Source organism: Carettochelys insculpta, chromosome 25 (genome assembly GCF_033958435.1).
Source record: "Carettochelys insculpta isolate YL-2023 chromosome 25, ASM3395843v1, whole genome shotgun sequence".
NCBI lineage: Eukaryota > Metazoa > Chordata > Testudines > Carettochelyidae > Carettochelys > Carettochelys insculpta.
This window is the reverse complement of record NC_134161.1, coordinates 15,845,122-15,871,533: the sequence shown is the minus strand read 5'-3', so window position 1 is coordinate 15,871,533 and position 26,412 is coordinate 15,845,122. Positions and strand designations below refer to the sequence as shown.

The 26,412-nt window shown below is 49.6% G+C and overlaps 1 protein-coding gene across 3 annotated transcripts in view; it reads right to left on the bottom strand.

The window, feature by feature from the left end:
• Positions 1-26,412, bottom strand: part of KIRREL3 (kirre like nephrin family adhesion molecule 3) — a 258,248-nt gene that overhangs the window by 101,214 nt on the left and 130,622 nt on the right. For all 3 annotated transcript variants that reach the window (XM_074976739.1, XM_074976740.1, XM_074976741.1), the window contains exons 5-6: positions 25,816-25,966; positions 12,626-12,731 (exon numbers count right to left, since the gene is read on the bottom strand). In XM_074976739.1, the coding sequence (XP_074832840.1) occupies positions 12,626-12,731; positions 25,816-25,966 (257 nt within the window). The remainder of the gene's footprint in view (positions 1-12,625; positions 12,732-25,815; positions 25,967-26,412) is intronic.

Genomic DNA, 26,412 nt, shown 5'->3' with positions numbered 1-26,412 from the left:
GGTGGCTGTGAAGCCCTCCTCTACCTCACTGGTGCCAGCACGCTGTACTTCGGGCGTTCAGCACGATGTACTTCGGGCGTTCAGCACGATGGAGGTGCTGGGCTCTCTGCCTCCGCGTATGGCTCTGCTGCCGTTGGAGGGTGGGAGACCTGAGCTAGTGTGGCTAAGCAGAGTAGTGAAGATCCAGCAGCACCAGTGGGGGCCTGGCTCCATGTCCCAGAAGCAGGAGGGGCAGGGCTAATGGCAGTCAGCCCTTAGTGGTGCTGGACTGCAGCGCCACCCCTCACCGCAGAAGCATGGAGCGGCACCAAGGGTCCAGAGCTCAGGCCAGCATCTCTGCTGAAGTAGCTGTGGGGCAGCTGGAGCCCCAGGCCCCAACAGAATGAGGGGGGGGGGGGGGGCTATGCAGCTGCCCACCTCCCCCCTCCGTTGGCAGGCCTGAGCAGCTCAGAAGCTGGTGACGTACACGTATTCAGCAGCCTTGTGTCATCCGAGAGCAGAGATGCCCTCAGCCTTGCCCTCTTCAAAAGAAACGAGCTACCGCTACATCCAGGGGGTCCAGCTTCCCGCTTATGCTGGCGTGAACCAGGAATAACTCCTGCAACAGCACTGATAGCACCCAGCACGTGCCGCCTGCCAAGCCTTCTCCACATAGAGCTGCACAACAGGCCTGTACGCAGGCACTTCTGGGGGGGGGGGGGGGGGGCAGGGGTGGGGGTCTGCTTTCTTGTAAATGTGGACCACAATTTTTTTGAATATAAAGGAGCTCAAAATAGTCATGCAGGTCTTGGGCTGCTCCTGTTTTCCCAGCAGGGAAACCCTCCAGGGGAAGGGTCAGGGGAGCCCAGGCCTGCCCACTACTCTGGGCTCCAGCCCAGGGACCCTGGGAGAGAGGCAGCTGGTGGGGCTTTTACCTCTTCCCTAATGCAGCAACCTTTCCCTGGGCCACTTCACCCACCACTTCCCTCTGGCTCCTTTCCCCCATACCTTGCTCTGCTCCACTTTCAAACCTCCAGCCTTTTCTCCTTGTGCACCTCTCAGCTCCTCCCCTGTAGTGCCTGGGGAGAAGCCTTTTACAGGGAGTCTGGAGGCCTTAACTGGTCACAGCTGCTTGATTAGGCTCTGTTGCTAGCTGACTCCTAACAAGCCTCAGTTGCTTAACCAGTCTGCAGGCCTGTACCCTCTGTAAGCCTTGGAGGAGAACAAAAGGGTATTCAGCCAACTCCCAAAATATTTGCCCTCCAGCAGGCTCTTGCTGTATGCAGCCTGTGATCTGCCACAATACTGTATACAGTAATAAAGGTTTTACAGAAATTACCTTCTGGGATCTTGCTGTAATATCATAAGTGAAAAACATTATTCTCTTGTCCCCCTCTCTTTCCTGTTGCTAGCAGCCAAAGGCATGCTGCAAAATTTAGTCCTTTCCCTGTTCCAGGCCCAGCACTCTAGGCCGGGAGCTCGCCAAGGAACGACAGCTCCTGGGGTGTGTTTTGATTTCCCCCCATCATGCCCTGCACAGCACAGCACGGAGGAAGGGAGAGAAACTGGACATAGGGGGTGGAGAGGTCATCCCCTAAATGGCCTCTTTAAGGACTGAACTCACAACCCTGGGTTTACAAGGCCAGTGCTCAGGGCCCTCAGACTACATCAGTTAGACAGGGTAGCTCCGGGACTGGAATCTGCAGCCCTGGCAGTGGTAGCTGGTGCTGCCTTCCCCTCATTTCCACATGGCTAGGTTTGGATATTTTCTCTTTGTGTCTCATGCAGATGCCCTGATCTGCAGAGCCAGCTGTTCTGGTGATTACATTTTAATGTCTCAAGCTGCGAGTTTGCATTTCGGCTACACGCTCAAATGTGTTAGCAGTTAAATAGGTACAACCAGCTTTGAAATTAACACACAACTAAGACAAATGGGTGTGTGTGTGTGTAGTTTATAGCTCTCCCGGTGCTGTTGCCTCAGCCTTGTTTGCTCCATGATCCAGACCTCTGATAGCCCCTTTTCAACACTGACACAGATATGATCGTTATTAAATAAGAGCCTAGTAGAACAGGTCCCTCTTAACCGGCAGAGCCTGGTGGGGAAACAAACAAAAAAACCCTGTGTGCATTAAGCAATGGTCCCAGCAATCAGAGGAATGGGGCAACACAAATGTTTTCTCCTGATTCTAGTCCCTGCTACCCTCATGAACAGAAGCCAAATGCCCCCAGTCTGGGACTTAGCCACAATAAACATCAATCACAAACAACATGACCCCAGCTATAGCCTGAGGAAGAGCTCAGTGTAAGTGTGAAGCTTCTCTCACATGAACAGAAGTTGGTCCAGTAAATCACCTCACCCACCTTGTCTCTCATGTACCACACCAAAGCCATTCACCCAGCCAGAACTCATAAATAGCCTTACAATAAGAAGATAAGCACTGCTCCAAAATTGACCTCTAATATTGGCTGCCCAAGATGACACCTTTGGGACTGGCTTTCAGAGATGCCGAGCACCTGCCTTTGCACCAAAGTCATTGGCAGAGCCGTGTCATTGGTAGGGCTCTCAGGAAGTCATCGAGTCCAACCCCCTGCCCAAAGCAGGACCAACCCCAACTAAGTCATCCCAGCCAGGGATTTGTCAAGCTGGAACTTAAAAACCTCTAGGGATGGAGATGGCTCCACCTCTCTCGGCAATACATTCCAGTACTTCACCACCCTCCTAGTGAAATAGTTTTCCCTAATATTCATCCTAGATTTCTCCCACTGTAACTGCAGACCCTTGCTCCTTGTTCTGCCATCCCTCACTGCTGAGAACAGCCTCTCTCCATCCTCTTTAGAACACCCTGCAGGTATTTGAAGGCTGCTATCAAATCCCATCTGACTCTTATCTTCTGTAGACTAAATAAGCCTAAATCCCTCAGCCTCTCCTCACAAGTCATGTGCTACAGCCCCCTCATCATTTTTGTTGCCTCCCGCTGGACTCTCTCCATGTTCCACATTCCTTCTGTAGTGGAGGCCCAGAATTGGATGCAATACTGCAGACGTGACCTCACCAGTCCCACATAATTTTTTGAAAACTGGGACCCAAAAGCTGGCTATCCAGAGGATTTCCTGAGACCCCAGAGCTGCCACTGACTTCGTCTGAGGTTCCTGGGCTTTTCACGTGATGAAGGTCAGGCAAAACATACCCAGAAATGACATCTGGTTACAATGTGTCCAGCCGCTCACACATGAGCACCTGTATCACAGCAGGACAAATGGGCTAACTAATGGATACAGGAAAGGAGGAGAAACTCTGGTGAGGAACAACAGTCCAGCTCCAAACAATGGTTTTTATTTTAAATGAACAGTGTAAGAGAAGCATTAAATCAACAACAAACTACTCGGCGGTTAGCAATGCCGCTGGCTGGGGAGTCTACAAGGGCTGAATCCAGGAGCTCTAGCTTGAGTGCAAGGAACCATTAGAGCCACTAACTTAGAGGCCATGACAGACTCATAAACCTCCTACTTTGTCTCACCACTGAAGGGGAAGACCAAAATGCTCTGTAATAGTGTGAACTAAACCACAGCTATTTAGCCTGGTAGAGAGAATTTTAGGGAGATGGAGGTCAGGGTTACACCCACATTCTCCCAGTTCTCTCCCCTTTTTTCTGCTTAGAAACTCAGCTGCATGTAGTGGGAATATGGAGAGCGTCTCCCAAGTAGCTTGTTTGGCAGAGCTTCTCCCCAACAGATTCTTCAGAGGTGCCCATCCCAACCCACCTGAGAGGAAAGCACTGTTTAGTGAGAACATCCCTGAGATGAAGATGTCTTCGGTGCCCTTTGCTTTGGAATGCTTTGTCCCAGACAACTTCCTTCAGAGGCAGCTGGGGCATGTCTGCCAGTTCCCCCTCCTCAGACAAAGCAGCAGAGGTGGCCTCCCTGCACCGTGCCTGTTCCTTTTGCTAACAACCACAAGTGTGTCTTTTTGGATTTTCCACTGAGGACGCTGGAAGAGGAGGGAAGCAGGGATGCTGTCCCCTGCCACAGGCATATTCAAGCTCCACAAACTTGAAAGGACACCTCTTAAGAAGAGGCTGAGTTTTTATTAATATTTGATGCGCCAACCGTTTTGTTGGTTCAGAGAGAAGACAGTGTTTTCTAGCCAGTGTCCTGCAAGAAGGCGCTACACAGAATGGAGCTTCCAAAGCAAACAAGCAACGGGAACCCCTTGCCGTCCTCGCTGCTAGCTGTGAAGTGCAACAACTCAAGGACACAGGATGTCGTGGGGCATTGTGTGGATGAAGAGAGGGCTTTGTGTCTATGGCCCATTCCTCAGTGGTTCAGTCTGGTTGTCCTCTTGGACGCCATCTGAGTCTGGTGAGACCCATCAGTGGAGTTTTCTTGTTGGAGACAAACCCAGCTGGTGGATTGTGTGGGAGTAGCTCTGCTGTCTCCCTGATGGGCAGTTGCATGACGTGAAAGGAAAACTTATTCTTTGCCAGCTGAGGAAGCTGGGTTCCAACTCAGGGAGGGTTCCGCCTGAGCTCACCCCACTGAGGGTCCTGTGGTGCTGCATTTGGCAATTTTTATCAGACTCCAGGGAATGTGCCAGGCCCTAGCAGTCATGGATGGGCTGCAGCCTTATGGCTTAGGCTTTGATTGGACAAACTAAGCGAGGCTGGTAGAGAAGACCTTCAAAGACCCTAGGTGCTGCAGGGAGTGATGCTAATGATACATTAGGGACATCCATCCCTGTGAGCCAGTAATGAACTAGTGCCTTGCTAGTTGCTGAAGGCAGAAGAGGGAGAATTGTCTAATGGGCTCATGTCCTGTCCCCAGTGGCCATCAAAGAACCCTTTCTGCTTTCTGGGTCCTTCCAGTTTTGGTTATGTCATTCTGCTGACCTAACTTCCTGCTGTAGTTTCAATGGGATTGTCTTCATCACTTCTTGTCCTAAATTGTTATCTAGTGTTGCAGTGTGCTCCTGGGAAATTGCTGCTCCCCAGTGATGAGCCAGATGCTTGTCAGCAGCCAGTGAAATCTCTCTCCAGCCAGTGCCTTCTGCTCTGAGATGCTAAGCACCCAGAACTCTGGCTGAAATAGGTGGGTGGAGAGGGTGACACTTGTTCCCCACCGGAGACAGAGAGAATGTCATTTGAAAGGGCTCAGGTAGCTTGGAGGAAGAACAGCACTATGTCAGTGTGCGAGAGCAAGATGTTTATTATTGCTCTGTCGGTACCAACTCCCCAAACCTTCACAAAAATCTCAATAATCATACCAAGCCAAAAGGCTGAGGGACTCTGCCTCTTGCAATATTAAACCTGCCCATTTCACTCTGCCACTTAAAAGATTCTCTTTCTTACCACAAGTGATAAATAACAACAACAAAAAAACACTCTCAGACACACCACTGACATCAAAAGCCAAGCGAAGATTGGTAAACAGAAAGATCTGAAGAGTGCAAAGAGGCAGCTCATTTGAGAGTCAGTTCACGTAGCTCTGACTTCTGTTGCTTCCCATTAATTTTACCCGCTCTCACAGGTGGTGGAACAACAGCAGCAGCTAATTACTCTCCCTCTTCTCTTGTTTGCTTGGAGCAAAAGACACTAGCTATGTTCCAAGCCCTCCCCTGCCTCGCAATCCCCGAACTGTCCATGGAGGTAATGCGGCATGTGGGGAGAATACTGGAGGATGCATCCATGTGCTTCCTGCATGGATTGACCAGAATAACCATTCCTCAGGGCTTCTCCATGCTGATCCTCCTGCAGCTTCTCACCATTGAATCCAGACTGCTTCCACCCTGCGTCCTCCTGGGACTTTATCCTAAAATATGTCAGCTTAGAAGGAAGCCATGGGACTCAATGCTGGAGGCAAAGGGAAGAGAACTAGAAGGCCCCATGCCACCAAAGCAATGCAGCCCATTGGGCCATAATACTTTCAACTTCCCAATTCATCTTCCTCAGGGATGAGCGGAAAGACTCCTGTGGATTTCGGTGGGAGCTGGGTTGTTCCTGAAATGGCGCAGTGCTAACGCTGGTGGAAGGCTGATTGTGCATTAGCTGGTTATTCACGGGCACCCAAAGGAGTCATGGCTTGGGCGCCATCTGAAAAAAGGATGCCTTGGAGAATGAGCGGGGGTGGGGAAGACAGTGAAATTAGGGGCAGTGGGTCTGGGAGGGAGTTGGAAGTGGAGTCACAATTTGTTGGGACTGTGAGAGTCAGTCAGAACCCCAGCTCCCTGCAGCTCATTCTATCTCGCTGTGGGTCTTTCATGACTCCTCCCAAATCTTACATGTCCCCTTCAGGCCAGGTCTATTCTTCCTTGGGGAGACTGAATTACACAGACCACAAGGCCATGGGGACTCTGAGATTTCACTCAAGCACTTATTTCATATTCCTCCATTTTCCGATGCCACCTTGGGCTCCGTCTGCTTCCCCAGGCTTTGCGTATGTTCTGCTTCTTAATATGGTTTCTCTTCAGGGGTGGCAGCAAGGTTCAGAAGCTGGTTTGTTTGTACTTTCCAGGCTCACAGCTGTGAGTGCATGAACTGCTCTGATGAAATCTGCTTATTTTTGTAATAAGAAAATATCACTCTCTCTCTCCTCTTACTGAGAACCCTGAGGATCATGTGACTCATCCCCATTTGAATGCCTGCAGATGATGTCTAGAACTGTGCAAAGGGGAATTCTGAGATTTGGATGAGATAGAAAGTCAAAGTCCTGATCAGTAATGATCCCACAATGCCATCAACCCCAGGATTCAGGTCATAGCCCAATTTGGGTAAGTACTTCTTGCTTGCCTACCTTTCCCTGTATATCAAAGGATGTAGTTTTATTCTTCATATCCTGTCCTACCTTTCTGTGTCCTGCGTTGACAGCTGCCATGTTCCACTACAAAGATAGCTGCATTTCAGCAGTGGGGAGAACAGACCCTTTTGCATAGTGAGTCAAGTACTTTTGGATTCTTCAGCACAAAACCAAAAGGCCCTAAATCAATCATAGCTGGGAGATGCAGGGAAATCCTGGAATGGTGGCAAAATCTCCTCAGCTTGTTATTGTGGTCAGAAAAAAGCATTAAGTGATGTCAAACAATGAAGGGAGCTTTGGAAACTCAAATGAAGTGAGCACATCTTTCAGGCTCATTTAAAAAAATAACAAAAACAGTTTTCTTGGGAAAAACATAACACAGGAAATGAGCAATTCTTAGTGAAAGTCCATCATGCAATCACAGTGTGTGTGTGAGAGAGAGAGAAAGGGTGGGTCCACATAGCACAGTTATTTCAGAATAATGGCTGCTAATGGCCAGGCAATACCAGAGCCTGGGACCATTGGGAGATGATGTAAATTAGAGCAGCTCCCAGGCTGCTCTAACATGAACCAGTGGGAAATTGAATTTAGCCCAGCACAGCCTGTCCTTGGGCCACTTGGATGCTAAGGCATCATGAAGCCATTTCAGCACCTCCTTGTTAGCCACAGTAACCTGGAGCATAAGTAAAGGTTAGATTGAGCAGCCTTGACCGCTGGGGTTATAGCAGGTGGTGGCAGGTTTTGTCACTCATCTAAGGTGGGTTGTTTTCCTTTGACTGTGCAAGTGAATCCGTCATGGTATAACAGGTACTGGGAAAGTTTGCCAAAACTTTTTTATTACCACACATATGAAAACAGCAATTTGTATCTTTGATATTAACTGACTTCTCAAATTAATAACTCTTCTTTGTCACTAGGAATGCAATTATTGCTTTATGCCATGGATGGCCAGATTTCCAGCCAGCAGAAATAGCTTCTATCAGTGCACTCAATTGTGCTAAGTAAGCCGTAAAAGTCTTACAGGAGGTAGGTCATGATAACCTGTCCATGGACGTGGTGCTCTGTTAATACGAACTGGTTTGGTTAGAAAAGTACAAAGATTGTGCGGCTGTGTGTAACGCACCCAGTGAGGAGTGAGGAGCGGCTGATTACAGCTATGAGTATGAAAACCACGGCCATGCTTCAGGAGGGCCCGTGGGAGAAGTGACAGTGGTTCTCAACATTTTTGTCATTTGTGGACACTTTAAAATCAATTGTCTATATCACAGTTGAATTCTCTACAGAAGCTTGCAGATTCACAGACCATAGGTTGAGAACTAGGGTTGTGGTGGGTAAGGCAATGGAATGGAATTGGGAGACCTGGGTTTTGCTCCTTGTCCTGCTGGGTGACTTTGTCACCTCCTCTCTGTGTGGCTCTGCTTCTACACCCACCCAATGTGTACTGAGGCCAGATCTACACAAACGGGGAAGGTTGAATTAGGACACAGAACTCCAGCTACGTTAATTACATCTGGAGTCGACATACCTTAATTTGAGCTTCTGCGCTCTCTCCGCTGTAGGAGCTCAATGGGAGCAACTGCTCTTGTCGACTTGCCTTGCTCCTCACAAGTAGCAGAGTTCTGGTGCTGATGGAACACCCTGTGAGTTCAACTTAGCACAGCCCTACCAGACGAGCTCAATCGAACTCCGGAAGATCGACCACAGCAATGTTGATCTTCCCTGTGGTGAAGACATATCCTCAGATGGTAAACTCTGGGTAAACTCTATTTCCTAGCAGAACAGAGCACTTCTCTCAAGTCAGATCTATACTAGACCTTTAAGTCGATTGTAGATATGCAATTCCAGGTATGACAACTGCATAGCTGGGATCAACGTATCTACTACGATTGACTTACCTGGCTGTCCTCACTGAGCGAGGTCGACAGGGGAAACTCTCCCATCGACTTCCCTTACTCCTCTCCAGATTGAGGCATACAGGGGCTGATCATTGACTCCTGATAGTTTGATTCTGTGAGTCCCCACAAGGTGCACGAAATCAAACCCCAAAAGATCAATCCTGGGTGGTGCAGATGTACCCTCAGTCTGAGTGATTCACAGATTATGAGGGAACCCGGTGGATCATATAGCCTCGCCTGAGGCCTCCTGGAAAAGGAGCCCAAGGACCTCCCTGAATTAACACTTCGCTTCAATTAGAGCATATTTGTCAGAAAAAAATCCAGTCTTGATTTAAAAGTGGCCAGGGCTGAGGAATCCTCCAGAACCCCAGGTAATTTGTTCCACTGGTTAATTTCCCCCATTGAAAGTCTCTGCCTTATTTCCTCTCTGAACTTGTCCAGCTTCAACTTCCAGCCACTGGACCATGTTAGACTTTTGTCGGGCAGACTCAGACTGCTTTCCAGATAGGTATCTGTAACCTGTAAACAAATCTCGCTATAACCTTCCTCTGGCCAACTAAATGGGTCAAGTTCCTGCAGCCGCTCACTGTTGGCAAGTTTTATAACCCTTGAATCATCCCCCTGGCTCTTCTCTAAACCTCCTCCAATTTATCAATGTCTTTCTTTAACTGTAGAGCCCAGACCCAGCTGCCATGCTTCTGTACTACAAATAAATAGTGCTCCTAGAGCAGCAGGTTGTCCAGGTGGTTAGAGCAGCAGCCTAGACTGTCAGTTCAAGCCATTCTTTGCCCCAAATATGGCCAGAAACAAAGGCAATACAGTAAAGTCTGGTGTCAAACACAAACCACTAAATATAAAGGGACGGCAGCATACTGTTATGTTCAGAGTACAAACAACTTCCATTTCTGAGGCGTCTGTAACTCTGAGGTTCTACCTTGTACACTGGGAAAACTCTGTACTGTAACTAGTCAGTGGCTAATTAATTCCCACACCACTGCGAGTGGCAGGCAGGGAAGCACAATCCTACAAAAGAGGCAAGTGGAATGACTTGTTTGGTATCACCCTGGTGAGGCTGGGTTAGCACTCAGAACCCCTGATCGCCCAACTGGTGCAGGTACCACAAGTTTTGCTGCCCCACACTGGCCATTTCAATCGGTGCCTTTGGGATACAGCGTTAATTCTTGGCAGGGGTAAGGGGTAACGTGTGGGACACCAGTCAAGTGACTGCTTCCCCAAACTCAGAGAGGCCAGGACCACCCCTCTCCATCCCAGGCTCTGCCTCTCCCTGCCCTTGCTCCATTCCCACCCGGCCTCTCGGGCTGGGAGTCGGGTGCTGGCAGTGGAGGGGTGGGGTCTAGGCCCCTCTCATTCATGGGCAACGATGGGGGAAGCAGACCAACATGGCCCCAGCATGCTCTGCTGCCTGGGTTGCTTTGCTCCAGTTCCCTCTGGTGATGGTGCGGGAGGTCCCGCCCCCTTCGCGGAGCAATGCGCCGGGGAGCAGATTGAATTGAGGCCTTGGTGCACTGGATCCCCTGCTGCTGCCAATATGTGCTGGGGGGCTTGGCCCCTGCCGTGGCTGCCAGGCCTCCACTAATCTCTGGGCCACCCAGAGACTTTGGCTGGCCCCTTACCTCTCCTTCCCAGTCACTGCCCCCGGTTCTGCTTACATCTCTTTCAGAGTTGCTGTTGCAGGCTGGCTGCATATTCAGGCAAACAGCACTGCACCCCTATGCATTCAGTCATATGATGAGCCTTTTCTACCCACTAGGCATTTTTACCTTTATTACTCAAAATCTTATGTTCCGGTGCATAGATAGACTCCTTGCAAGAAACAGCCCGTGCTGCTGAACCAGTCTGACCCTGAGATTTGCAAACATTAATTCATTTGCCACTAACAGCCACCCTAGAAAGAGGATATTATTTCTGAGGCACAGATTCAGTGACTTTCCCAATGTCAATGGCAAATTCAAGACTGGAACATACAGGTCCTGGGTCCCAGTCATTCTAGCCAGGAATCTGTGACCTTTTCTGGACTGTGAAGCTACACTCTGCAACTTGCTACATCTGGCTAATCCTCCTCACATTAGGAGCGGGGCAGTTGTGGGTTGTGCTGGCAGAGAAATTTATGATAACATTATTATTGTACCAAAAAAAAAAAAAAGCCAATTTGTCTAAAACTGGTCATGGAACAGGATCAGATCTGACAAATCTCCTGAAATGAACATTTTGTGGAAAAGTTTGGAAACTCATTTCAACATTTTTGGTTGGTTGAACTGAAATGACTAATTCTAAATTTTAGTACATATACATTTTAAAAAGGTTTTAACACAGCAAAATGATCAAAACAAAAGGTTTCACCTGACCTGAAACCTTTTCTTCAGGTTTTTGGTTTGTGAAAATATTTGAGATTTTTGATTTTTTGTCCCAATTTAGGACGTAAAAATAAATATTGCAATCTCAATTTTTTTTTCAGCAGAGGAAAATCTTCCTCTGCCCAGCTCCAGTCTTGAGTAACCCCATGACCCTGTTCTTGACCCCCCACCCCAGTTTGAGCCCCCCGCCCCCACAATAGTGGCTCTCAACTTTTCCATGCTACTATACCCAGTTCAGGAGTCTGATTTGTCTTGCTTACCTCCAAGTTTCATCAAACTTAAAAAACTACTTGCTTACAAAGTCAGACATCAAAATATAACAGCGTCACAGTATGCTATGACTGAAAAAATTGCTTATTTTCTAATTTTTACCATATAATTATAAATCAATTGGAATGTAATTATTGCACTTGCTTTTCAGTGTATAACACAGAAAGCAGTATAAACAAGTAATTGTATGGAATTTTAGTTTAGCTTTCAGTTCTTTTTACATAGCCTGTTGTAAAACTGGGCAAATACCTAGCTCAGTCGTCGTACCCCCAAAAGACCACTGCATATCCCCAAGAATGTGTGTGCCCCACGTGAGAACCACTGCTCTATGCTATGGGACTGCCAGTGACCCTGTGCTTCACCTTACACTGTTCAGATGAGAAAGCCGCTGCCAGGTGTACAGGGGTACAATCGTTAGGAGAAGCACAGAAATGCTAATGCAGTTTTATCTGTCAAAATGTACAAGACCGTGTAAAAATACAACCCCCAAACTCGCCCATCACAGACTGGTTTTTATTCAGCATGCGTTTTTCAAGTTATGTCCTCAAACAAAGGGCTCTGCCACTGCGCTGTCAGAGCTCTAGCCCCTCTAAAGCACCAGGGAACCTCTGCCCAAGGAGTTGGTGTGGATAGTAACCATCTGGGGCGGAGGCAGAGATGGAGTCTGTTATGACAGGGCTGAGCAAACCTTTTATGTCGGGCCAGACTTTTTGTCCCTGAAATTGGCAGGCCCCTCCCCTCCCAAACCTTTCTAAAGTAATCCAAACCAATGGAAATTTCGGTTACGTTCCTTTTTGGCACGTGTAAGAAAATAAGCCCGTGAAATGTGAGACCTTATCTAATTGGTACAGAAGTGTGAACACACAGACATGAAAACAGTAACATAGTTCAACTCTTTTAATGAGCTGGAGACCCAGCAGCCAATCATACTGCGCCGCCTTACGAAATTTGGTGCTTCTCGCAAGGCGGCCCGCCCCCGGTTTGCTCACCCCTGTGTTAAGATATAAACAAGGAGAAGTCTGTTCTACCCGCAGCAAATCCACTGCACGGCTAGTGCAGCTGGGGCAAAGCCCAGCCTGGAGATGACAGCAGAAACTCTCCCATCCATACGAGCAGGTGCCAGTCTGTAGCACCCATGGTAATAAACACACCAAATACAGCAACAGCTTCAAAACTACTGGCTGTGCTCAAGCCACTACAGGGAGCTGGTCCATGTGGCTGGGCAGTAGATTGCACATGAACATAACTCCAGCACAGGGTGCAGTGTTAAACATCCACCACAGTGAACAGAAGCCAGATGCTTGCAGGCAGTCTTACCTGTACTGGGTGGCCGCTGGGTTAGCCTTGGCAGAGCAGTGAAACTTCACCGTGTTGTCCTCAAGGACTGGCTGGGGCTCTACAGACAGGTTGACAAGAGGAGGGTCTGCAAGGAGACATTGACATCCATCAGGTGTTGTGTGGATAACTGTATTTCACTGCTGCAGAATGCACAGTGCCACGATAGCCAGGCCTTCTGTGGGAGGGGGTGAACCTCATCTGGCAGGCACATGATGCAAGTGATCGATTTAACTCTTTCCCGTCGGAAGCCACGCGCTCTTTGGGACACAGCAGAGACTGGGGAGCTGGAGCTCATGGGCTGTTCCCCCCACTTCTACTTATTTGCTGCACAAGTCTCAGGGTCTCTCCCAAATCTATGCAGGAGTTTACACACACAGCGTGGCTCATGGGGTTTCCTTCCTTTGCTCCAAGAGAGAGAAGGGTCTTGTCAGCTCTGGCCCTCCCTCTCACTGGGACCTCACTCTTTAAATACCCCTCTGAAACCACGCCCCCCCTGCACTCATGCATCTGATGAAGCGGGTCTTTGCCCACAAAAGCTTATGCTCCAAAATATCTGTTAGTCTATAAGGAGCCACAAGACTTCTTGTTGTTCTCCTACTAGTTAGATGGCTCTCCTCTGACAGTGACCTCACTTTGCACATCTTTAGCACCTTTCCTCCCCAAGGCACCAGAAGCACTTTCCAAACCACAGTCCTATGCTGCCTGGTACCCAGTAACATTCCCGTGCGAGGTGGGAGCTCTTCAGTCTGCCACAATCTAATGCACACACACGCTCAAACATCGACATTTCACATAAAAAATCAAGGGAGGTTTGTGACTCCCATTTACGGGAATAAACTTTCTTGCTTTGAAATATTCCTGTCTCATACTGCACTTTGAAATGATGATTTTTTGTGCATCTATTACTTTGAAAGTGGCATTTACTCTCTTTCATGAGCCTAATCATCCCTGCCAAGTCCTATCTGCTGCCACGGACCTTTCTGCTCTTCAGACTGATGCTCACTGTATTTTGCCTTTTACACCATACACATCAAAAAACTTCCTGCCCAAGAGAAGTCAGAAGAATGAAAGAAAGTTAGTTTCACCAAGGGTTTGGACAGGTCTACGGCTGTGAAGACTATCCAGAGTTATCATAATTCATGAGGGATATAAAACCGTAAACTTCAGGTTTTAATCTAATCTCTAACTGTCAGAGACCAGGAAGAAGGGGATCCCGTAACGCGTGAGGTCTTTTGGGCGATGAGTTTGACAGCTGCCCCTCCTTAATGCTAACTGGCAGAGTGGCAGAACTAGAGGTGGTGGGCTGGGGTGTCAGTCCCTAAAGAAGTAGCAGGAGGTGGGAGCTGAGTCCCATTGCTTGGAGCTCCCCAGCTTGCGATCCAAAGAGATAAGATACATTCCTTGCTTGCAAAGAGAAAAGGAGAAAGCCCCTTTAGAGGGGTGCAGAAGGGGGTTGATTTGCATGGTGTGTTCTGCAGCAGGCTGCTGTGCTGATAGTGCTTTGTGCTGCCATCTGGAACGGTACCTGCTTGCAAGGCCGCCAGGCCGCCTGCACTCTTTGCTGAGCAACATGGAGATGACAAGAACTCACATGGAAAATTAATGACACCATGTGGGACTAAAATAAATCAGGCCACATTTGAGCCACCAAAAAAGGAATGAATGAAAAACGCAGACTGGTGTGTCTCAAAACAGTGCCACTGCAGGACCCTACTTGGCTGAGCTCAATGAGGAGCAAAACAAGGGAGCAGCAGAGTGAGCTTGGCAGGGCTCACAGCCATGGGCGGTCATGCAGAGACAGGCTGTCTCAGGGGACCAGAGTGGAGGAAGACAGAAGAATAAGTACCTGGAGAGCAAAGCAGGAGGCTGAGCTATCTCCTCCTTTGCCAGGCTCCTACCTCCTTGGAGTGGGCAGCACTTACGCTGCCAGCTCCCTGCTTGGTTCTGAGCCCAGCCACCTGCCTTCCTGATGGGAAGCGATGACGGGAAATTACAGGTATTTTCAATTTACCCTAATCTCATTTAAAAATGTGCAATTCAAATGACAATAAAGGCAGCGCAGTGGGGAATATAAATGAGATGTGCTAACACAACAGCCCAGAGATATATAGCGCACTCCTAATTCATTTGCAGGCGTCCTGACACTTCCCCATTGTTATACAACAACAGCTAATCACCTTCCTTTGTTAAGTATGAATCACACTTCTCTTTAGTAGCTTCCCCATTGTTTGATGGTTTAGTAGCTATGTTTAGGATTTATAGAGGAGCCTTTTTATATTAAAAGGAGCAGGGCTTCCTTCTGCACTTAAAAAATGGAGATAAATAGAAGAAGGAGAAAATGAATTAAAAAGCTTTTGATCTTTCCAGTCACAAATGGGACTGGGCTCTCCAATGCTCTGGTAACGTTCCCCAGATTCCCCAAGACACAGAGACACAATCACAAGTGTGTTTTTAAAAAGACATTTGCATAAATGATAACTCATCATAATGTAATTCTGCTCAGTTACAATTATAATTCCTTCCTGGCTGCTTGTCATTCATTCGAATGATTGAACTGACTCCCCCCAGCTGGCAGCCAACAGGGAGGAGCGTATAACCACAGGGACACACACATTCATACTGCAGAGTCTCGCTTGCTGAATGTTATTCGTCACAATCAGGATGAAGAGGACTGCCCTGGGCCCAATTCGGCAAAGCAAATTTCTAGTGCTGAGCCCGAGTACCTCGTGGGCTTCAGCGACTTAGGGTGTGTGTCCCTGCAGAGCTAGCCAGGGTTCTTTCCCAGGGGTCGTCCCTGGCTCCCTTCCTGTCCACACACAAAGCCTTCCCACCCGGGAGATGGCAGTGCTCCAAACCCAGGCCAGCCGCCTGCTGAGGGCTTTTGGCTCAAGCACAGGTGCTGCTTCCTCTCGGAGAGCACAGCCTCCTTCCCTTGCACGCCTGGTCCTCCACGTACCCCCTTGTGCCCAACGGACGGACACATTCTCTCACAATCCCATGGGAAATAACCTGAGCTGCTCAGCTGAGGGCAGCGCTAAGAACCACGGGATATGTCCGCAGATGCCCCTGTGAGGCACAGGGGGAGGGCAGCACCAATGAGGAGGCAGTTGCTCACGTAGGGCTTTGATCCCACTTGGGCTGGGCTCACCTAGGCGCCAATCACCAGGAAAACGCTGCAGTGCAGGCAGACCCTTGAAGTTGGACACATGCTGAAGGACTTTGCTGGATGGCCATAGGCTCCAGTACTCTGCTGGGGAGGGGCGATCAAAGCTGACAAAAGCAGGGCATGCTCAGAGCTGGGCGCAGGGGAGAAGATCGCTCTGCTGCCCTTGGGTACCCACGGAGCTGGGCCAATGCAAGCAGCAGGACAGACTTTCACGTTCTTGTCCCTGGGTCCTGTAGCTCCGCCTAGTGGGCAGAGGGAGGGGCCTTAGTAGAAAGCCTGCCCACTTCCCAGAATCCAAATAGCGCCCCCGCTGGCCAGTACCCAGTGAGGTGCAATCAAACAGAAGGGTGTCAGAGTTCTCCTCAGTGACATGCAACTGGCCCACCTGCAGCAGAAGACTGGTGTGCGACCTTGCTCTGAGCAGCCAAGCCAGGGCAGGGACGCTCTGGCTACGTCTACACGTGCAGCCAACATCGAAATAGTCTATTTCGATGAATAACGTCTACACGTCCTCCAGGGCCAGCAACGTCGATGTTCAACTTCGACGTTGCTCAGCCCAACATCGAAATAGGCGCTGCGAGGGAACGTCTACACGCCACAGTAGCACACATCGAAATAAGGGAGCCAGGCACAGCTGCAGACAGGGTCACAGGGCGGACTCAACAGCCAGCCGCTCCCTTAAAGGGCCCCTCCCAGACACACTTGCACTAAACAGCACAAGATACACAGAGCCGACAACGAGTTGCAGACCCTGTGCATGCAGCATGAATCCCCCGCTGCAGCAGCAGCAGCCAGAAGCCCTGGGCTAAGGGCTGCTGCACACGGTGACCATAGAGCCCTGCACGGGCTGGACAGACAGCATCTCTCAACCCCCCAGCTGATGGCCGCCATGGAGGACCCCACAATTTCGACGTTGCGGGACGCGGATCGTCTACACGGTCCCTACTTCGACGTTGAACGTCGAAGTAGGGCGCTATTCCGATCCCCTCATGAGGTTAGCGACTTCGACGTCTCGCCGCCTAACGTCGAAGTTAACTTCGAAATAGCGCCCGACGCGTGTAGCCGCGACGGGCGCTATTTCGAAGTTAGTGCCGCTACTTCGAAGTAGCGTGCACGTGTAGACACAGCCTCTCAGTCCCATCTGTCTGTGGAGTACGGACGGAGGTTCCCAGCTCTCCATAGGAAGAAGGAATCTGTGCTGTGCCTCAGCATAGGCTGAGGAGCAAAGGAAACCATGATGATTCCCTAGGGGCTAGGCGGTTTCACCAGAAAGCACGGTGCAGCTCCTAGTCCATCCCACTGCAGCACGGGCCTCTTCACGTGTTTTGCTGGGGGCGAGGCCCCTCCATGGCTGCAGGGGTGGCAGCATCATTTGAAAGAGAGGTGCCTCTAACACCGGCACCGAGCGGAGGGGAGGGTGAGTAGCCAGCAGCTCTTCTGCCCATCCAGGGGAGAAGCCACCACGCTGCATGGGAGATGCCAGCACAGGCAGTACCTGCTCGCTCTGTTACAGCACCCTGCAATGCTGCAGCGTACGTGGGGAAGCAGCAATAAGCAGCAAAATGGGAGCAGAGACGAAGCTAAGGCACGGAGTGGGCTCTTGCACGAGTGTCCATGAAACCCTTTCCAGCCCCACCATGAAAGGTGGCTCACAGCTATTAATCTTCTCCACTCCCGTTGCCACCTTGAAGCCCACCGTCATCCCACCTAGAGCAACTCTGCTCTCTGCCCACTCTCACCTAGAGAGGCAGGCAGCCCAGGTGCTACTATGGGAACACTTGACCTTGGCCGAGTCACTTAGCCTCCCTTGCACCAGGTCCCCCATTATGCTACGGGGAACGGAGCCCAAGCCTGCCTCGCAGGCATGTTGCTACTATACATATGGTATCAAGTCATCTGATATTGTGGTACCAGGGCCCGTGCTGCTCCTGCTTAGAATCCGACATGCTGACCATACTGTCACTGACTTCCCCTGGATTCCTATTCCCTGTACCCTCCATCTTGCTTAAAGGAAAGCACAGTCCTCCAGCCCTTAAAGACATGCAAAGGAGTAACCACACATGGTGTGCAGAGGACGCGGTTGGACTTCCACGGACGTGTCAGGAGAAGCAGCAAGTCGGCCTGTCTCCCATCCTGGCACACACGATGTGATTTTCCACACAGCCACTGGGCTCTGGCAGTATAAATAGTTTATGGCATATCAAACTATTCAACATGATTTTAATCCCGCTGGTGATGTTCTGCGCAAAACTCACAGGAGGCTGCCTGTGATGTGGCTGGTGGAATGGCAATCACATGGAACAGCTGTTCCAGCTGGAGTCACTTAGTGTCTCCATTACAAGCCCTGGTGGGGTTTTGGCTGGACTGTATTTTGGTTTTTTGGACAGGAGAAGGGGGATTATGACTCAGCTATTTTAGAGCAGATTGGGCTAAAATTTAGCAGGCACATCCTGGGTCCAGATGTGTTTTATTTATAGCAAACTTTCTCTCCCCTCAGACAGAGGAGGCATTTTGCCCACATCAAGTAATGGGTGAGCAGCTTTGTTAGGGCGTCAACAGTTTTCAATGCCCTTTTATGTGAACAAATACTCAGTTGCTTTTCTATTAAGTGCTTTGTCGGGAGGTTGGTTCATGGAATGGAATCGGTCCTTGGAGTGCTTCATGCTAAAGGCCTCATCTTTCAAACTAGGAGAGTAGTACAGGGCAGCTGTACCAAAGCTAACCGTCCATGCGGCATTTGCAGTGACAATGGAACTAGGCAGACCCCAGGCCTGACCCTCTGGGGGAGGCACAGGCTGAGGAAGGCCTGGGTGTCAGTAGAATTGCTGTAACTTTGTCTCAGAGGAGGGACACTGGCAATGCTAAAGTCCTGTGTGCTGTGGGAGGTGCTCTCCACTTGCTATAACCTGCATGGAGCGGTTAGGAGTGGGGTGGGGGATCTGCAGCTCTGGGGATGGATTGGTTCTATCCACTGTGTCAGGGATGTGCAGCTGGGAGAGGTGCTTGGCCACCTGCAAGCAGGCTCTGAGCCCCCATGCTGCCACCCATCTCTCTCTACGCCAACCATGACAGCACGGCGCCTTCTGAAGCTGTGATGCCAGTGGTGGGCTCTAGCAGGCAGAGGGGAAAGTCAGGGTATTAATGCCCTGGCACTTTCGGGGGAAGCAGGAAGGCTGCTGCGCTCTCACCTCAAGCCCCATAGGCCTCCAATGCAGGCTTTTGTGGGGTCCCTGGGGAACGTTCCAGCACTGGAGACAGAACAACCCCTCCCCACTGCTCTGGCAAGTGGTATCCAGTTGTCAGCACCTCCACCCACGGAGTGTTTAGGTTTTAACGCTGTGAGCACTGCCTGTTTTTAAAAGCAATTCTGACCGGACTAGCAGCCCTCCAATCTGTGACGAGTGGTTACTGTGGAGTAATACTGGTCTATTACACAAACAAGAAAGCAGTTCTATGCAGGCCATTTCCTGGGTGCACAAGCTAGCCCCCTTAAGAGAAAGACAAGGGCCAGTGGCTCCAGTCTTCCTGCCTTCTTCAGATGCTAGGACTTGGCATAGTCTGCTTTCTCCTAGGTCTCCTCTCGCCATTCAGGTGTCAGGAAGCACGGACAGATATGTAAAGCCGGGTGGACAATGGACTTTCCAGGGTGTCGGAAATTCCAATTTTTAAATATTTTTCAATTCCGAAACCATAATGCAAGCAAAGCAAATACAAAATTCACCATGAAGGAGAATTTCAGAGGAAAAAATAATCTCCCCGAGATCTAAATGTTTTGTTACAATTTTGTTGTCTTAGAACATAATTTTATATTATTGGCTGCAGGAACAGCATCACCAGGAGAGCTTTGGCTTTCTCAACCACAGGATGCTGCTCCGAGGAGGGCTGCTGAGCAGAGATGGGGACTGGCAATGACGCAAGAGGAAAAGCATCTTTTGATGCATCAAGGCTGACTTGACAAAACAGGTCTCAAATTATTCAGGGGCAGGAGATGCAAGTTCCCGGGTGAGTCCCAAACATGGAATTTGGGGGGACCATGGAGTATCACAGCAGGGACAAAGGAGAGACAGGTACTAAAGAGCAGAAATCTAAGATACATTGTAGATGTCTGAATGTTCCTGAGTAATAATCACCATTGTGACATAAATGACATCACAGAGATGAGGTGGGATAACCCACATGACTAAAAAATTGATACCAAAGGGTACAGCTTGCTCAGGAAGGACAGAAAGAGAGAAAGCAGGACGAGATGTTGTCTTGAGCAGCAAAGATGTCCATACTTTGGTCAAGATAGAAGTTGGTGTGATACCTCTTGAGGGTCTCAGGGTAAAGATAAAAGGGGAAAAATAAGGGTGATGTCATGGAGCGGTCTGTGTAGACCATCTAACCAGGAAGAAGAGATGTATGAGGCTGCTTTTAAACAACTAAAAAAATCACTGAAAGCACAGGACTTGATGATATGGGGGACTTCGGTTACCCAGATATCTGCTGGGAAAATAATACAGCAGGGCTCAGCTTATCCAAAAAAGTTACTGGAATACACTGCAGACAGCCTTTTATTAGAGAAGCTGGAGAAAATGACTATGGGGGAGGCTGTTCTAGTATTGATTCTGACACACAGGGAGGAACTGGTTGAGAATTTGAAGGAGGAAGGCAGTGTGGGTGAATGCGATCTTGAAATGATAGAGTTCATTATTCTAAGGAATGGCAGGAAGGAAAACAGCAGCATAAAAGCAATGGACTTAAAGTAGGCAGACTTCAGCAAACTCAGAGGCTTGGTCTACACTAGGCAGGTAAGTTGATTGTAGATATGCAATTCAATTGTAGCTATGGCAATGGCGTATTTAGAACTGACTTATGTGCAATCAACATACCTGGCCCTCTTCACAGAGGGAGGTCAATGGGAGAAACTCTCGAATCAATTTCCCTTACTCCTCACAATATTGATGAGCACCGGGGTCAACTGCCAACCCCAGATAGTTCGATTTTGCATGTCTTCTACCAGGTGCACCAAATCGAACTCCAGAGGATTGACCCTGCCCGAGTCAATGTTCCAAGTAATGTAGACAGGGCCAGAGAAAGACCCAGGTCAGAGCCCATGGGAAGCAAGTCTAAGGATCGGTCTACACAGCAAAGTTATTTTGAAATAACAGCTGTTTTTCTGTGGGGTAGGAGGCTGAAATCTTTCTGAGGCAGGGCACAACCTTTTCAAAGGTACAGGTCAATGCCCTTTATATCAGACAGAAGGGATCAGCTTCTGGATCTACTCTGGTGCTTCAGCGCAGTACTCACAGTAGGGCAGAAGATTCTACCTTGCTCATTGTGCCATGCATGCCTGGGTCTCAGAGCACTGGTTAAAAGAGCTACAGGCTGCTTCCCGTCACATGAAAGCCCCTTTAGGTTGCTAGGGCTGCCCAGGGGCTCAGCTGGGAAGCTGCACATCTCACCCACATTAAAGAGCCTTTACAATGGTGGTGTGTGTGTAAAAGAGCCTTGCTGGGTTTTAGAATTAGGCCCGCAATGCAAACTGCGTAGGAAATCTGATTTCCCAGTCCTTGCAAATCAAGTCCAAGATTCCCAGCAACACTCTTCTACAGCGTGGGCCATCTCCAAGCCCGTTCCATCTCTCAGGCCCTGGACATTTTGCTGCTGGAGCAGATAAAGTGATCCAAGCATTCTTCGTTTCTGTAACGGGGCCTGGGAATGTTGCTTTCTGGCTTCTTGTTTTGCTCAAAATGCCAGCAGAGGGGAATAAAAAAAGATTCTGTCAGAGACGCCTGGAAAGCTTCAGCCTGGGAGACGAAAGGGTTGGAACACTGGGTATGATTGAGAACAAGGAGTTAAATGGAAACACTTACACTACTTTAGCTGTCCCTAGCACACCAGCTGCAGTGCAGACATCCACACACATCAGATAAAACTGACCAAGAACACCATCCACATCCTTGTTCTGTGCACAGGGGGAGTTCACACTCACAGAGACTCGTCCAAAACCTTATGCGCCAGGTCTCCACCCATGTTAACCTTAGGGGTTGTCTATACTATGGAGAGGATCGAACTGTTTAGGGTCAATTTTCTGGAGTTCGATTTTGTGCATCTAGTAGACGTGTGAAATCGAACTATCTGGGGTGGGCAGTTGACCCCTGTACTCCTCAATATTGCAAGGAGTAAGGGAGGTTGATGGGAGAGGTTCTACCATCAATCTCCCTCCGCATGGATGGCCACATAAGTTGATTTCAGATAAGTCACAAAATCATGGAATCCCAGGGCTGGACGGGACCTTAGGAGGTCATCTAGCTAGAACTGCATCTCTGCAATGGACTTACCTGCCTAGTGTGGACCAAGCCTCTGGGCTTGATTCTGTACTGACACGGACTGGGGAGCACTCCAAGAAGGGGTGGGGCCTCTGGTGGAAGGGACAGGGACAGGGACGGGGCAGCCAGCTCTCAGCGCTGCCCGGCGCATGCCACACAGGGCTCTGGCAATGATTTAATGGGCCTGTCAGTGGGCTTGCCCACACCCTGGGCAAAGTCACTGACAGTCAGGGCCAAAAGGTGTGTGCAGTGCTACAGTTCTAACTGGGCAGCAGTCCACATCCCTGCCGCACAAGCACCACGCTGGTGAGGACGCTGTACATGGCTGCACAGCTCGCTGGCCGGAGAGAAGGAAAAGGGAGCTTGCAGGAGGTTGTACACATGCAGGTAGCTTGACAGCTAGATGGGTGCAAACGATGTCACAGGCCCTGCTATGTTTGAGTGGCCAGTGGTGGATGCAGGTCACCAGAGGTAGGTTCCTGATCCCAATTGACCCTGGTAGACACGGGAGCCAGTGGAGTCACTGGCACAGCGGAGTGTGGAGCTGCCATTCCCCACCCATCTCACCCCCGCGTTGACGGATGGCCCATGCTCCCTCCACCTCTTACACCACGCAGGCACTGGTGTCGGAGGATGTTATGCTGTCTCCATCACCTACATAGAGACAATTCCCCAGGGGGTTCTCCAGCCAATTTAAGTTCAGTGAAAAGTGAATCTAGCCAGGTGGAAAATCCCTCTCACCGAGTGCCAGACAGCGCATGCTGAAGGGATGCAGGCGGGTCGGAGTACGTTCTGTCCTCCGGGGTAACATTCATCCCAGTGCAGCCTGATTAATCCATCTTGCTGTTGTTATACCCCTCCATCTTCCATCCAGCGCTGTTAAATTGATGTCCTCATTAGAACCCATTAAAAGCAGCATTCTTTTAATAGCTCGATGGGATATTATTATGATTACTTTCGCAGCAGGATGTATTTAACGGTTTGGAGTGAAAATTGGCCTTTATTGGGTCTCTCCCTTTTGAAATGGATTCCACCATGCTCAGGCATTGAGCTCACAGTTCAGCCTAATGATGTCGCTGGCTTTCTGTTGTTATTATTGTGTGCATGTGTTGTGTGTACATGTGTGGCTGTTGTAGCCGATTGGTATCTGTGCAATAACCCAAGCTGTTGCCTCCTCTGCTCTTACTGATTCTGTCAGGACATACTACAGAGTGACCCAAGAACTTGTTAATTTCACGGCAGAAAAGCTTAAAGGGAGAGTTTGCCGCTGCACTTGACTTTGCTTAGCTAGTTTTAATTGGACTCTGGAAAGCAGCTGGCAGCCTAATGTTTAACACTCTGCATTTGCACATTGTTGCGAAAATTAATGGCAAAAATTGTATGTGCAGATGAAGCGGGGCTGGGGGAGATGTCAACCTGATTCTGACAGCAGCAGATATTGAAAGAGAATTAGGGTAGGTGCTTTGCGGATAGCTGGATTCTCCCAGACAGAAATCTTTTCTTAGGGGTCTGTATAAAGTCTGGCCAGTCTTGCGCCTGTCTGCATCAGCTTGACTTTTAAACTAGCCATATTAGACTGGGAGTCTGGGACCAAGTGAGACTGGGATATCTTTGCAAGCCTTCTAAAAGCTGTACATGGGTGGATCACAAACACAGCAACAGAAGCTCTTTGTTGTGGGCTAGGTCACTCCATGGTGGGAACAGGTATTAAATGTATTTAAAAAAGCTATCCCAGACCTGAATTTTAAATTTCTTCCAGATTCTAAGCCACAAGAGGCCACTCTGACCATCTAGTCTCATCTGTATCACACAAGCCAGACAACTCCCCCAAAATAATTCCCGGAACAGATCTTTTAGGAAAATCTCAACGTTTGTCAGCGATGAAGAATCTGTCATGAATCCTGGTAAGCTGTCCCACGGCTGATTCTCCTCACCATTAAATATTTACACCTTATTTCCAGCTTGAATTTATTTAGCTTCAACTTCCAGCCACTGGACCATTCTTTGCTAGACTGACGAGCCCATTATTAAACACTAGTTCCCCATGTTGGCACTTACAGACTGTAATCAAGTCGAGCCTTACCCTTCTCTTTGTTAAGTAAGTAGACTCGAGGAGCTCAACCTATCACAGTAAGCCAGGTTTTCTAATCCTGTAAAAGCAAAAGAAATGATGGACCTGACGCTTCTCTGACACCTTTTAAAATCCAATTACAAAGCTCTCAGTCAGCGGTTTGAATCCAGAACATGCAGTGCCACTGGAGAATGAACCTACTTCTGTCACCTGTGCTTTATATGCAATGGGCTGATGGTCTTACACAGGTGCCCTGTCAACAGAACCACCTCATAACTGGCCTGCTTGCTTAGGGTGACCATATCTCTCTATCCCAAATATAGGACAGAGAAATACAGGGGGACGAGGGGTGCAGCTCCTCCTGGCTTAACTGAGGCACAGGGAGCTGGGAACTGGGCAGCAGCTACGCGGGGGGCGGGGGGTGGCCAGCTCCCTGCACCTCGGAGAGCTTCCCTGAGCCTCATTAAGCCAGGAAGGAGGCAACAGCCACTGGAGCTCCTCCCAGTTCCCCCTAGGCGTTGGGAGCCACACAGGTGAGCTCCTGGCTCTCCAAATTTTGGGGAGCTGGGAGCCAGGCAGCCACACCTGTCTGGCTCCTGGCTTCCCCTGTGGGTCCCACTCCTGGCTTTCCTGAGCCATGGGGAGCTGAGAACAGGGTGGCATCCAGGCTTGTGCATGGCAGGAGCAGGGCAGCAGCCAATCCCACTGCAAATATGGGGCAATTAGCCCCATTTCGAAAATAAACTGGGATACCTTCCTGGTGCCCGCAATACGGGGCTGTCGCACCAGAAGCAGGACAGATGGTTACCCTATGCTTGCTGCAGCACCACTAGCACAGACTATGGAGGGTGCAAACATGGAACCCTGGATACTCCCACAGTGAGGGATAGCTGAGCAGTTTGGGTCAAATCAGAATCTTGGCTCTGAGGCTGAACCTCAGCCAATCAAGGTACTTCCTCCCCTCTCCTCGACAAATGGTAGTTTTCTCACTGCTTCTGCAGTTGTTAGTTCTCTGGAAATCTTAGGCTTGGTCTGCACTAGGCATGTAAGTCAACTGCAGATTGCAACTCTAGATACATTGCTAGAATTGACTTCTGTGAAATCAACTTACTTGACCGTCCTCACTGAGGAAGATCAACAGGAAAGTTTCTCCCATCAACCTCCCTTACTCCCTGCAATAGATACGGGCCAACTGCTGACCCATCGTTGGTCAACTTCACGCATCCATCCATTCTAGGTGTGCAAAATTGAACCCGGGAAGCTTGACCTGGAGCTCTAAGGTATGAGTGGGTCAATCTTCCAGGTAATGTAGATATGGCCTTAGAACCTGCAAAGTGCTTTTCTGGTGGTATCTGGCCTGGGATCCCTGCTTTCAAGGGACAGCCCGTCTCCTTTGCAGCCCCAAGGGTTTTCAAGAGACTGGCGAAGTTCTGAGGAGATGTCCCAGCCTCTGAGTGCTATGTCAGAGGAGCACTCTGCAAACTGGAAGCAAACTCCAGCCTCAGAGCCTGCTCCAGACTGGACCTTTGTGCTTAGGGACCAGTGAACCAGGAACCAGTGAACCCCAGGGCAGCAGGGCCTTAGAAGCCCACACAGCTGGCTTGGCCAGTCGCACACTCACGCTGTATGTCGATGGTGACGGCCGTCTCTTTCCCACTGGGAATGGCTTTGTTGGTGGCCCGGCAGATGATGCTCTGTCCGTTCTCGATGTCAGAAGGGGCGATGAAAAGGGTGCTCACGATGCTCTCCCTCTTGCCGTCCCGGAGGAGTGTCTGCAGGGGAAGAACCAGGGATGGAAGTCGGTCACTGCTGAAAGGGGCATTATGTTCTTTACTCTTAGCTGTCTTTGCTATGTTAGAGCTTAGGGACCATCTAAGCCTGAGGCTTGGTTGCTGTAATCACAGGACAGAGTGGTGGACAGCCCCTGTACAAAGACCTTAGAACCTGAATGATAGGGGTTGTTGGGGTTTGCAAAGGAGCTGATGGGAGTTAGGTGCCCAGCTGCCAATTAACTTTCATGGGACTCCCAAGGGCTCCTTTGAACCCATCAGCGCCTTGCAGCTGAGGATGACCACTCTGGTGAGATTCATCTCACTCATCATCCCAGGCAGGAAGACATTTCTAGTGGCCACTGAGCGGACTGTGTAGCCATCTGGGGAGTTTCACAACCAGTGGCTTGCTTCTTGCACCGTGGGTCATTTTACACACTGGTACCAAG